This window comes from Microtus oregoni, unplaced genomic scaffold (assembly GCF_018167655.1).
Source record: "Microtus oregoni isolate MIOR12 unplaced genomic scaffold, Mior012 000008F_ref0000371, whole genome shotgun sequence".
In the NCBI taxonomy this organism is placed as follows: domain Eukaryota; kingdom Metazoa; phylum Chordata; class Mammalia; order Rodentia; family Cricetidae; genus Microtus; species Microtus oregoni.
Window position 1 is genome coordinate 27736752 of NW_024543067.1, and position 14956 is coordinate 27751707.

The 14956-nt window shown below is 39.9% G+C and overlaps 1 protein-coding gene across 2 annotated transcripts in view; it reads right to left on the reverse strand.

Annotated features, from left to right (window-relative positions):
* Nucleotides 1-14956, reverse strand: part of Cntn5 (contactin 5) — a 1138775-nt gene that overhangs the window by 242414 nt on the left and 881405 nt on the right. For both annotated transcript variants that reach the window (XM_041657731.1, XM_041657730.1), the window contains 2 exons: nt 5853-5989; nt 1473-1602 (listed from right to left, as the gene is read on the reverse strand). In XM_041657731.1, the coding sequence (XP_041513665.1) occupies nt 1473-1602; nt 5853-5989 (267 nt within the window). The remainder of the gene's footprint in view (nt 1-1472; nt 1603-5852; nt 5990-14956) is intronic.

The window sequence follows — 14956 nt, forward strand, 5'->3', positions numbered from 1 at the left end:
CCCTGGGGACTTGATTTATAACAGACACTTTTGATAGTATGTCTATTGAATAAAGGGCTTGAGAATGTTTCTGGGAAAACTCTGACGTAAGTGATACCTGAATCAGCCTTTCAATTCTGAGATGCTGGACAATATGTTGACAAGAAAATGCATTAATATTTGATTTGTTAAGATGATGGAATTGCTATGGAATCCTCTATTAGCTATGCTTTTTTTTTAAAAAAAATGTGAAGCAACTTCAGCTGTAAGCATTCACAACTGCGTAAGTATCTATGATGTGTTACTATTTACATGTAAAACATTCCTTTCCAGGTCCCAGAGACCATCCATTTCTCCATAAATGTTATGCTTACAGAAGTTAGCAAGGAGAAAGTGCCTGTAAGGTTCTTATGTGCATTAAAAAGACAAAGTGCTAAGATCACTTAAATATCTCTGTTTGTACTACCATCAAACCAGAACAAAAGCTTAGGAAGCCAACTGAGTGCAAGAAAGCAAACTTGGAGCACATGCCCCAACATGCCAGCATTGTTCAGGGAAGTCTGGGTAAAATCTTCCTGACACTATTCAGTAGAGAACTGGAGTTCATGTCCAGGTGTTACCTTAGCAAAGGTGGAGCTGCCTCTGGGTCCCAGAAAGGCTTTTCTCTCCAATGCAGAACATAATACCAGGTGCCTATGAGAAGAGGGCTGTTCACCCTTGTGTCACATACATAGTGATAATCAGAAACGACTCGGGAAAACATTAGCATTTCTATGGGAATAGCACAGGCTAAACAAATACTAGAGTCTCTGTCCTAGTTAGCTTTGTCAATTTGAATCAGTCTAGAGTCCTCAGAGAGGAAATCTTGGTTAGGGAATTGCCCAGAAAAGAATTCTATGTATATTGTGTGTGTGAGATTGTCATGATTATTAATTGATATGTGCTGGCCCAGCTCACTGTGGATGGCAGCATTCCTAGACGGGTGGTTCTGGGCTGTATAAGAAAGCTAACTAGGCATGAGTCCATTTGAGCTGGTGGGAAGCATCCCTCCATAGTTTCTGCTTCAAGTTCTTGATTAAGTTCTTACCCTGATGGACTGAGACCTGGAAGTGTAAGACAAACCCTTCTTTGGTTACAGTGTTTTAACACAGCAAGAAAAAGGAAACAAGACTAGCCCTCTATACACACTCAAGGCTTTCTCCTGTGAAAATTAACGTATGCTCCTACATGATTTTATTCCATGCCATATCAAGGATATATTGTACCAGCCATTTAAGATGAAGACTAAAGTCATACACATAAACATGGGGGGGAGAAACTGCAGAAGGGAAAGCTGTCTTCCAAAGCTTACAGGAATATCAATGAGATACAGTGCTTTTTTTTCATAGCATCAAATAGGTTTTAAATTCACATCATAAAACTTCACTGTAGTAAGAATGGGTAGGAGAAGAATCCACACTCTTTTCCTGTTTATTTGCTGAGAAACTGCATACCTAGGATCTTCAGTTCAGCACTCGCATAAATAGCTCCATATTTATTCTCAGCCAAACACTGATACATCCCAGCATCTGACTGATTCACACTATGGATCATCAATAAGCCATTAGCTGTGTCCACTCTGCTCTGTAATGAAATAAAAAGAAATGAGATCTAGAAAGCAGCTCAAGCCAAGCATCTACATAAAATCTTGGGAAGACACCCAAAGGAGGTCTCCAATTAATGCAGTTAAATAAACATTATTATGCAAATTAATTATTTACTACATTATTATGCCTTTCAGAAATTATGACTTCTTGCTCAGTATTTCTGTTTCTTTTCTGAGCCAATTTTGTTTGGTAGATTAGTTGGATCCAAGAGAAAACCCAACAGAGAATGGGTTGATAGACATTCCTTTTACAAAACAGATGTCAAAACTAGGTGCAGTCTGGAAAGGATGGAGAATATCGAACAGAATATAGGTAAACAAAAGCCCAACTCATGTCAATGGTCCTTGTGTCTACCTGGCCAGACTTTGACTCTTCCTTCTTAACAAAGGAGCTCAGATTAAGAACAATAGCAATAACAACTATCTTATAATTAGGTTTTATACAATATAGTTGGAAAATACAAATTACATTATTATGTGGAAGTTTTCAAAAGACAGATATGGCATGTATAAATTGAGAAAAATCAAGGTCAAAGAATATATCTAAAATAAAAGTGTACATCTCAAAAACAAACTTTACTATTAAAATGTTAAATATAGAGGTATGTTTTAAACTTAGCAGTGAGCACATCATTTGGTTTTAATATCTTCATGAGCAGAGATTCCATTATTAATCATTAGAGATGCCAAGTAATTTGATGCCATTTTCAAAATAAACTTATCCACTCAGCAAAAATAATATCTGGCAAGGAGATTTGTATGGCTTAGATGCTGGGAATAAAAGATCTGACTATCCATGGTAAATAAGACAAAATAGCAGTCTACAGAATGAGAAAAGATCTTCACAAACCCCACATCTGACAGAGGATTGATCTCCAAAAAAAAAAAAAAAAAAAAACTAGACACCAAAATCTAAATAATCCAATTTAAAGATGGGGTACAGATCGAACCAGAGAATTCTCAACAGACGGAACTCAAATGGCTGAAAGACATTTAAGGAATTGTTCAATATCCTTAGCCATCAAGGAAATGCAAATCAAAAGAATTCTGAGATATTATCTTATACCTATCAGAATGGCTATGATAAAAAATATCTATGTCAGTTTATACTAGAGAGGCTGTAGAGTAAGGGGAACACTCCTCCATTGCTTGTATAAGTGAAAACTTATACAACCATTTTTGGAAATCTGTATGGTGCTTTCTCAGATAATTGGTAATCAATCTACCTCAAGAAGTACCACTTTTGGTATATACCAAAGGATGCACATTCATACCATAAGGACATTTGCTCAACTACATTCATAGCAACATTATTTGTAATAACCAAAATCTGGAAACTATCTAGATGTTCCTCAACTGAAGTATGGATAAAAAATGTGGAACATTTACACAATTTACTCAGTGGTAAAAAATAATGTCATCTTAAAATTTGCAGACAAATTGATGGAGCCAGAAAAAAAAAAAAACATCCTGAGTGAGGTAGCCTAGACCCATAAAGACAAACACAGTGTATACTCACTTGTAATTAGATATTAGACATAAGCAAAGGATAACCAGGGTACAATCCTCAACCCCTGAGAAGCTAGGTAACAAGCAGGACCCTAAGAGAGATATGCATTGAAGCCCCTGGGAAGGGGAAATAGATAAGCTCTTTTAAGTAAATAGGGAGCATGGGAGAAAGGGGAGAGAAGGGTGAAGGGGAAGAGGAGGAGAACATGAGGGAACAGAATGGTTGTGTTGGGGAAGAGACAGAGAGGGAAAGCAAGGAGGTATCTTGATAGAGGGAGCCATTATGGGGTTAAGGACAAATCTGTACTAGGAAAACTCCCAGGAGTCCAAAAGGATGACTTTCAATTAAGACTCCTAACAATATTAGAGAGGGTGACTGAACTGGCCTTCCCAGGTAATCAAACTGATGAGCACCCTAATTGTCATCATAGAACTGTCATCCAGTAACTGATGAAAGCAGATGCAGAGATCCACAGCTAAGCACTGGACTGAGCTCCTAGAGACCAGTTGAAGAGAGAGAGGAGAGACTGATTATATGATCAAAGGGGTCAAGTTCATGATGGGGACACCCACAGAGACATCTGACTTGATTTAGTGGGAGCTCACTGACTCTGGACTGGTGGCTGGAGAACCTGCATAGTACTGAAATAGGCCCTCTAAATGTGGGTGACATTTCTGTGGCTTGGGCACTCTGTAGGCCCAATGGCAGTGGGACCAGGATTTATCCCTAGTGCATGAACTGGCTTCTTGGAGCCCATTCCCTTTGGAGGGATACCTTGTTCAGCCTAGATGCAATGGGGGAGGGGATTTGTCCTGCCTCAACTTGATATGTCTGACTTTGTGGCTTCCTTATAGGAGGTCATACACTTTCTGAGGAGTGGATGGAGAGGAGTTGGGTAGAGAGGAGGTTGTGGGGGTGGGGTGGGAGAAGAATTGTGGTTGGTATGTGTAGTGGTATATTATTTGTATTTTAATTAATAAATCTTGCCTGAATACCAGAGTCAAACCTAAAGTCACTAGAGGTCAGGCAATGGTGACACACACCTTTAATCCCAGGACTTGGGAGACAGAGTCAGGTGCATCTCCGCATCTCCGTGAGTTCAAGGTCACCATGAGCTATACAGGATCAATGTAGAAACAAATCCATTTGGTGGTAGCTCACACCTTTAATCTTAGTTTTAGGGAGTAATAAACCTCTAATCCCAGCACTAGAGGGGATATAAGATGGGAGGAGAGAGACGCTTAGTCTACTTATAGGTCTCCCAGCCTTGGTAAAGGTAAAACTTTTAAAAGGCAAGTCTGCTCTGGTTTTCTGTTTTCGGATTGAACCCCAATGTCTGTCTCTGGGTTTTTTTTTATTCTTTTATTATTCATGCTACAGGTATGTAAAATGAAAAAAAAACTTTTAAATAAAAAATTAAAAAACAAAAGATCCAACCATCATTGCTTCTCCTAGGAGTAATCCCTAAGAAAGTTATTGAGGAAGAGTTTGTAAACTGGGTCCTAAGTTTGCTTTTATGGCTTTGTATTCTATCTGGCTTTTTGTGTAGGTATATTTTCTTTAGGTTTAACTGGCTTCAGTATAAGAGAATGTCAGAGCTTAGTGAAGCTGTAGGAAAAGTCTGACTAAAAAGAGGAAGAAACCAAGGTTCCAGGAGGTAAAAGTACATGAGTCAACATGGTAAAATCACAGCTCCCTGACAGGACTTCATATGCAGTTCAAACTGTCTGTACACACCCTCTGGTTATGAATCCTCACCTGCTCTTCCCCTGATCACCCTATCTGTGAATGACACAGCCAAGGGAGAGAGGCATCATAAATGGCTCCCTTATTGTGCAATCAACAAGGAATCATTGTAAGTCTGGCATACAAAATGGGTTTAAACATATGCAACAGATTTACTGAAAAGACATTTGTTAGGTTTGCACATCACAGAAATGCCGCTTTCTAGAACAAAGGCACCACAATTCTATTCTAGATTTTCTTCACACAGAAAAGTAAGTCGAAGTAATCCTGTACTCCAGGTAAGTTTCAACATGTGAAAAATGGGGGCCACAAGCTAGATGGTAGCTAAAGTCAGATTAGAAATGGCAACGGGGCTACAATGATCAATGTTATTTTCTCATGAATTTATAGGCTTTAAATAACTTTTGTATAATGTACTACTACAATAGTAATCAGATAGTTAAAATAATGATTTTTGCATATTGCACACACATATCAAAAGACAAAAGAGGATCATTTTGTGCTGCATGCCATTTATATTGTCTATTTTTAGGTCAACTTGACACAAGTTAGAGTCATCAGAGAGGAGGGAGCTTCAACTGAGAAAATGCTTCCATAAGATTGGGCTGTTGGCAAGCCTGTTAGACATTTTCTTAATTAGGAAATGATAAGGGAGGGATCAGTTCATTGTGGGTGTGTCCATCCCTGGGTGGTCCTAGGTTTTATCACAAAGTAAGGCGAGCAAGTCAGGATGAGCAGGCCAGTAAGAAACAGCATGGTTTCTGCATCATATCGTGTCTCCAGGTTCCTGCCCTGCTTAAGTTCATGGCTTCACTGCTCTTTATAATAAACTATTACAGGGAACCATGAGAGAAATGCACCCTTTCTTTCCAAAATACTTTTGGTCATGGTGTTTTATCTCAGCAATAGTCACCCTAAGTAAGACACCATAGTAGTTAAATTACCAGGCAGAGTTTGAGTTCTCCACTATACCTGTGGCAGGAGGGGTGCTCCATTCTTCAGCCAGCGGTATGTGGGCCTGGGCTTGCCAGTCGCCTTGCATTCCCACTGCAGAGGACTCCCACTGTCTAGCTGGGTATCATTCAGTTTCTGTACCCAGTGTGGGTATGCTGTGAGCAATGAAGCAGAAAGAAAAGTGAACTCAGTACTTCAGCATTTACCACATTTAAACTTCACAGAGAAAAAGTCACTGAATTTCCATAGAGTTAGTCCTTACTTGTAGCATTTGTATAAGAACAGAGGAGCACATCATTTCACAGGGGAGTCCATTATTATTACAGAGGTGGTATGTCATTACACAGGAGAGAACATCACTAGGCAGGGGGGCCCATCGTTATTACACAGGGGATCCCACCATTATTACACAGGGGGTCCATCGTTATTACACAGGGGGTCCATCGTTATTACACAGGGGATCCCATCATTATTACATAGGGGATCACATCTTTACACAGGGGAGCAGATCATTATTACATGGGGGTATATCATTATTACACTGGGACATGTAATTATTGTACAAGGGAGCACATCATTATTATGCAGGGGAGTATGTCATTATTATATTGGAGATGTCATTATTACTAAGGAGAGCATGTCATTATATACAGGGAGTATGTCATTATTACATGGGAGTCATATTATTACATAGGGGAACATGTCACTTACACAGGAAAGCATGCCATTATTACACAGGTTGATATGTCACTAATACACAGGTGAACACGTCATTATTACACGGGTGGCTCATTATTATTACACAGGGGAGCATGCCATTACACACAGAACTGCTTCCTGAACAGCAAGTAGGTATTTCTGTAAATGTAAATTGTATCGTAAACATACATCACACACACACACACACACACACACACACACACACACACACACACACTTTAAAGCATGTAGTTTGTTTCTCTCCAGAGCTTGCATGGTAGGCAGCCAGTCACCGCAAAAATGACTTTTGTGAATAGCCTCACACAATAGGTCCTGTAAATAGTTGCTGAGATGTGTGTGCACAAATTTGTGTGCATGTGCAAAACTCAAGTCCAAATGGATTAAAGACCTCACTATTAGTCACAACACATTGAACCTGATAGAAGAGAAAGTGGGAAGTACCCTACAGGAGATGGGCACAGGAGATCGCTTCCTGTGTGTAACCCCAACAGCACAGACATTAAGGGCAACATTGAATAAATGGGACCTACTACAACTGAGAAGCTTCTGTAAAGCAAAGGACACCGTCACCAAGACAAAAAGGCAACCTACTGACTGGGAGAAGATCTTCACCAACCCTGCAACAGACAAAGGTCTGATCTCCAAAATATATAGAGAACTGAGGAAACTAGAATTTAAAATGCTAATTAACCCAATTAAAAAATGGGGCACTGAACTGAATAGAGAATTCTCAGCAGAGGAAGTTCAAATGGCCAAAAGACACTTAAGGTCATGTTCAAACTCCTTAGCGATCAGGGAAATGCAAATCAAAACAACTTTGAGATATCATCTTACACCTGTCAGAATGGCTAAAATAAAAGACTCCAATGATAGCCTTTGCTGGAGAGGCTGTGGAGGAAGGGGTACCCTCATCCATTGCTCGTGGGAATGCAATCTTGTGCAACCACTTTGGAAATCAGTGTTTCGGTTTCTCAGGAAATTCGGGATCAACCTACCCCTGGGAATATACCCAAGAGATGCCCTATCATATGACAAGAGCATTTGTTCAACTATGTTCATAGCAGTATTATTCGTAATTGCCAGAACCTGGAAACAACCTAGATGCCCTTCAATGGAAGAATGGATGAAGAAAGTGTGGAATATCTACACATTAGAGTACTACGCTGCGGTAAAAAACAATGACTTCTCAAATTTTGCATGCAAATGGATGGAAATAGAAAACACTATCCTGAGTGAGGTAACCCAGACCCAAAAAGATGAATATGGGATGTACTCACTCATAATTGGTTTCTAGCCATAAACAAGGGTCACGGAGTCTACAATTGGTGATCCCAAAGAAGCTAAGTAAGAAGGTGAACCAAAGGAAAAACATATAGTTGTCGTCTTGGCTATGGGAAGTAGACAAAATTGCCGGGGAGAAAATTGAGATCTTGGGGGGGGTGTGGTGGGATGGAGGTAAGGGGAGATGGGGAGAGAAAAGGGAGAAGGGGAGAATGGGGGGAACTTGGGGAAAAAGGAGGATTGGGATAAAGGAAGGTTAGATAGGGGAGCACGGAAGCACAATTCTTAGTTAAGGGAGCCACCTTAGAGTTGGCAAGAGACTTGAACCTAGAGTGGCTCCCAGATGCCCAAGCCGAGGTCCCCAGTTAGTTTTTTGGGCAGCTGAGGATAGGGAACCTGAAATGACCCTTTCCTATAGCAATACTGACGAATATCTTGCATATCATCATAGAACCTTCATCTGGTGATGGATGGAGATTGAGACAGAGACCCACACTGGAGCACTGGACTGAGCTCCCAAGGTCCCAATGAGGAGCAGAAGGAGGGAGAACATGAGCAAAGAAGTCGGGACCACGAGGGGTGCACCCACCCACTGAGACAGTGGAGCTGATCTATTGGGAGCTCACCAAGGCCAGCTGAACTGTGACTGAAAAAGCATGGGATAAAACTGGACTCTCTGAGCATGGCGAACAATGAGGACTGATGAGAAGCCAAGGACAATGGCACGGGGTTTTGAACCTACGTAATGTGCTGGCTTTGTGGGAGCCTAGCCAGTTTGGATGTTCACCTTCCTAGGAATGGACGGAGAGGGGAGGACCTAGGACTTACCACAGGGCAGGGAACCCTGACTGCTCTTTGGACTGGAGAGGGAGGGGGAGAGGAGTGGGGGGAGGGGGAGAAGGATGGGAGGAGGGGGAGAAGGGTGGGAGGAGGGGGAGGGAAATGGGAGGCTGGGAGGAGGTGGAAACTTGTTTTTTTTTCTCCTTTTCTCAATAAAAAAATGGATTAAATAAATAAATAAATACATTTAAAAAATTCGTGTGCATGTGTACATGTATATAATTTTAGAAAACTGTTTTTTTTAGTTTGAATTTTAGTTAGCATATTTTTTTTGGAATTTATTCACATTCAACATAATTAGTGAAAAAAGTTTCAAAATCATAACACATAGCAATTCCTTTTTCAGTAAACATTGTGGGACTTCCACAGGAAGTACAAAATAAGAGTGAAAGTGTCTTTTCTCCTTTGAACTATTTGTTAATAAAATTTCTCAAAGAAAATCATTCTGTGTTTGTGTATTTTGTTTAAAACACAGTCAAAGCAGGAGCACTTTTTCCTATAATTCTTGGTGTGCTCCGCATCAGACAGCAACGTCTGTATTACAGAACAGAAGATGCTCTGCACCCTGTGTGTGACTGGTTATGTCCTTAGGTGTTTTTGGCAGCTAGTAGACACAAATTGCTAGGTTCAATTAAATGCATGTAAATACACACATACGTGCATATACATATATGCATGCACACAGACATAAACACAAAGGAAATGTAGGCCATGGATCTTGTTAAAAATGAAGACAAAATCTGTTTCAGAAGTAAATCTAATTCAAGATCTAAGTGTGATGTATTTGTACTTATCACCTGTGACAACGCATGTGGAATGCAGTGACATTTAATACAAGGTCGTTCCAGCTCTTAGGGCATTTTTCTGTTGTTCTTTGCTTTAACATTGCAAAGTGTTTCATAGACTGTGAAGTGTGCATTAATTACATAGACCAAGCAACAAGGATGCAGTGAAATGGAACTTTTTTTCCTTTTTTTAGAAACACATGCTGGACTGTAACTTGAAAGTATTTCATACAGAGAATAGCAAAAGTTCAGGTAAGACTCAAGGTTCCCTTTAATTATTCTTTTCCAGCAGATTGCATTTACTCAGTGGATGAGGTTCCTTTAGCTTCTGAATAAAAACACAGGTCAGAACACACTGCATCTTGGTCTGCAAGGTGTGGAATTGATCAATTATCTAGAAAATGAAAATCTGGGCCAGTGAGATGGCTTACTAGGTAAAGAAACCTGCCTTCCACCTGACCACCTGAGTTCAGCCCCTGTGAATCACATGATAGAAGCAAAGAACTTACTTCTGCAAGTTGTCTTCTGATCTCCACAGCATTATATCACACACACACACACACACACACACACACACACACACACACACACACGCGCCTGCACACACGCACAAACACACCACACATACATGCATACATGCCGGCACATACATACAAAAACACACCACATATTCACAAAGATATATACATACAGCACAAACCTGCATACACACATACACACAGAAACATACACAGATGCATGAATATGCACACCACACACATACACATAAACACACACATACACATGCATGCATGTATTTATAACCACACACACATAAACACACACCATAAATTCACATATTCTACACACACAAACACACATATACATGCACATACACACACATACAGACTCACACATATATGCAATTTAAAAGAAAAAAATCCCAGGTTTGGCTGAATTTGCGATAAACTTCATAACTTTAATGTGGCTTTTGTTGGACCATGTCTGTCAGGGTTTGGAAAACTGAGGAGACATATGGTCTTCTGGAGTGAGAAACCATAAGAACCGCCCCAGATGCCAGTATCCTGGCAGCTACTCACGAGATACTTTTGGGCTTCAGAACTGTCTCTGGGTTCCATTTTGTATTGCGCAAAGCAGATGTGCATAAAGAAAGCTATTGCTTATTACCTCTTGTCGCTGGGAACTCTGGAAGTCTCTCCTGACTTACGGTAAGTGTTATTGGCTGCTTCCCTGTTCCTGTATCTTAAGTATTGAGGACTCAACATATTTTACTGACATAGATCAATTTTAGTATTATGACTCTCAGCTGTGAGCCAGCGAGAGTTAATGTACAGTGTTGAATGATACAGTTGGGGGTGAATATAGGTTCAAGCCCCAGTTTGTGGTGCCCTTGCTATAATCTATAATTGGAAATGAGTTCCTTTACTTTAATGAGCCTCATTTGTAAGTTGTAGATGGTAAGTCCCATTTCCATGGGCTGCTATGATGATGGAACATAATAAATAGTGATTGAGTCTCTGCCTCAATCCATCACCCACAGATAACTTCAGTTCTATTTTTAATCAAGTATGATCACAAATGTGGCACCATTTTCAGAATAGTAGATTCAAATAAAAAAAATGTTTCCCCATAGAAACACGGTTGTGGCATCATGGATGATTATGGAAACCAGGAATTTATCAAGTTACATTATTTTCTATGGGGAATTTGTGTATATTTCTAGCGGTAAACAACCCTTTGAAATCCAAGCATAGTCAAACACAAATTTTGAAGACCTAATTGCAAGAACTTTAATATATCCAGAGGAATCATCTCCCTCATAATATAGTTAGCAGAAATGTTGGTAAGAATTGACCTTCAGTTACCATTTCCAGGTTAGACTGATTCTACTCTGTTTTGTTTGTTTGCTTGTGGCACTTAAAATTCAGTTTATCATTTTTGTGATCGGGAGGTTTAATTTAATGCTGCGTATCTGTTCTTTTTGTTTATTTGTTTTATTTTTGTTTTCTGAGACAGATTTCTCTGTGTAGCCCTAGCTATCATGGAACTTGCTTTGTAGACAAGTCTGGCCTCAAACTCTGACTCCCTAGTACTGGGACTTTAAAGTCGTGTGCCACCACTGCCTAGCTCTGTTCTATGCCCTTGAGCTGGACTTCTTCTCCTTCTTCTAGCCCTATTATTCTTAGGTTTGGCCTTTTCATGGTGTCCCAGATTTCTTGGATGTTTTGTGGTAAGAATTTGTTGGATTTAATATTTTCTTTGATTGATGAATCTATTTCCTCTGTAGTATCTTTAATGCCCGAGATTCTCTCTTCTATCTTTTGTATTCTATTGGTTATGCTTGCATCTATACTTCCTGTTCCTTTACCCAGATTTTCCACTTCCAGAATTTCTCAGTTTGTGTTTTCATTATTGCCTCTACTGCAATGTTCAAATCTTGGACTGTTTCCTTCACTTGTTGTTTGTTCTTGGTTTTCTTTATGGGATTTTTTGATTTCTTCCAACTTTCTGTTTATTTTTTCCTCCATTTATTTAAGGGAATTTCTCATTTCCTTTTTAGGGTCTCTACCATTGTCATAGTTATTTTTAAGGTCGTTTTCTTCTGCTTCCTCTGTGTTGGGATGTTCAGGTCTTGCTGTTATAGAACCACTCATTTCTGGTGATGTCGTATTGCTCTTTATGTTGTTGAATGTATTCTTACACTGCCCTCTTCCTATCTCTTCCTCGAATTGTTGGTGGTGGCACCTGTGGCTTCAGTATTTGCCAGTGAGGAGGGGATGTTGGGGGTGGGCAGAAAGGATGTTACTGCCTGGTTGCTGGGGGATGTGGTTTGTGGGGGTAGGGCACAAAATGTGCCCTAGGGTTGGGTCTAGGCCCAAGAAAGCAGGGCTGTCTAACAGGTAGCTTAGACACTCACCTCTTCCTCTAGCTCTGTTCATTGTTTCTAAGCAAAGCCTTAGGCTCATAGTCCATAGCTAATTTCTCACAATTGTTTACAACATCTCATGCAGTGCGCAGGCTGGGTAAGCACAGAGCTGGCTGGAGACAGGAAGAAAATGGTCTGTGCAAGTTTCAGCTCAAATGGATCCCTCTGCATCACTTTGACTCCTTTCCCCATCCACAATAGAATGTGTTTCCTGTGTCCTCCAGGCCTCTCCCTTTCTTGAATCTCACTGACCATTTTGAGCATCCTTCCTTGACTCACACCTACTTCCATCTAAACACAGCACATGCATTCAACTCAACTTGTCGTAATGGTTTTAAATCTCAGTAGGTGTAATACCCTCACTATTAAGTGCCAATGTGGCTAATGTGGGAAGCCCTAGCCATGTGCAATCTTGAACATAAGCTCTTGGTAACTGTCAGCAGCCACTCCTCACTCTTCCCACTTGCTTGCCTCACACTGAACCCTGCAGGGTGGTGTTCAGAAAAAAGCAGTAATCATCATAATAAGATTTACAATCAGTGTTATCCACTCCTTCCTGGATAGCATGCTAAGTTCTAGAAATATACATATTTCAAGATAAGTAAATTATCTTGAAAATGTGCAGAATTAATCTGTATATAATAGAATATATTAAAATTTGTGAAGATGCTGCCCAGGGGCTTAAAGCCAGTCAGTATATCTAGACTTATCTATACCAACAATGCAACTGTGTCCTTCCTTGGTGGTTTGAAAAAGTACAACCTACCTCTACCCTAAGGACCCTGGTTGCAGATACATTAAATTCAAGTCAAGTCTAAATCATAGCTACAATCTAGAGATCGTCACCACCCAAAATTACTGTCCGTGGCTTCATATGTTACTTTTTATATTGTAGATCACAAATCTTTGTGTTTTCTATACAGTAAACACTTCTTTCATCAGCCTCCCATAGAAGTGCTTCCATTATGGCAGGACACATTACTGTCTGTCTTTTTTCTCTCTGTTCCCTTCCCTTCACCGTTTCTTCAATGATTTCTTCCCTCGTCTCTACTTTTTTCTCACTTTTCTTTCTTCACCTGTTTTCTTCTTATTAATCTTTTTCTTTCATTTTAATTGAGACTGCTAACAAGCAAGGTTCAATTTAATATGGAATGCATTTTTGAATGGCAATTTCAAACAGGGCTTTTGAGTAAATCATCAGAACATAGAGGTGACAGAGATAATCAAGAAAATTAACTCCTAAAACTACTGTACATGATACCAGAGTACATTCACCTTAACAATTATACAGTTTATTTTAAAATTCAAATCACCCCCAAATGTAAACCCTTCAATTTTGCTATTCATTTTTTCCTTGAATTTTGTAGTTTAAATCTGTTTATACTACTCATATAAATTTACCTTTATTTTACTTTTCAATTTAACCACTTGGGCTCCTTCATGTTTTATCATTTGTTACATTATGTTTTAATATCAATGCTCTTAAAAAATAACCCAAACACCTACCAGATATGATAGTTCTAAGGTTTTGACAAAATGGCCTACCTCAGAACTTCTGGATACCCCAACTACTCTATCTGGAACCTAATAAGATCCTCAGATACAGGAGAATAGCCAAGACTGTGGTACCCATGAGGCTACCCATGGGGAGCTTCCCTATGTGTGAAGGCTTGGCTAACAGGCTGGCGCTGATGGGGAGGGCTGGAACCTTTGTAGTTGGGGTCTGTCCGTCCGAAGATTCTTAGTGTTCTGGGGGTATGTTATAATTGGGCTCAAGCCCCTTCCTCTCCCTCCTTTCCTTCTGCTTCCTAGTAGACACGAGGTGAATATTTTTTCCACCATGTGCTATCTCACAGCATGTGACAAAGACAGGATACCTGGATTAAGCCTCTGAAAGCATGACTCAGCACTAACCTCCCTTCTTTTCAAGATGATTATCCTAGGTATTATATCCCAGTAATGGAAAGTTTACTAATATGCATATCTGCTGTTAGTTAAACATAAATGCTCATCAGGACCTATCTTCATTCTATAGTCACAACTTTCTGAGTTACAGAAGTTGTGTGAACCCAGATATTTTGGGGAGTGAAACAAGGAGCTCTTCCTAAGTCCCCAAGGAAAGAGACACAAAGTGGGGTTACTTAGAACAAATCTAAATGTGTGGTGCCATGATGGAGTCTGGCCAGAAGCCATTCTAATTATGATAAGAGGTCACATCCTTTCAAGGTGCCTTCCTGGTATGTCAACCAGACATGGCAAGTGGTTAAAAAGGACCTAGTTGTTCTGCTTTGGCAACAATCTATACATTTAAAACTCAAAGTAATGATTCAGATTAAGTTAAGAGAAATTATTTTGGTACTCTTTGCAGTAGTGGGCACTGCCTACAAACCAACCAGCTGAGTCAAGAAGAGGGGCCAAGGGTCTTAGTCAGCTAGGAACTCTGGGTCCCTCGTCCCCATCTGCAACTCATTCTCATTAGGAATATTGCATTCTTTACAACAGAGATGTGTGGGAAAAGGTTTGCAATAGCACATGCAGCAATAAGTATTCCTTAGTCTCTTTTTTGGTTT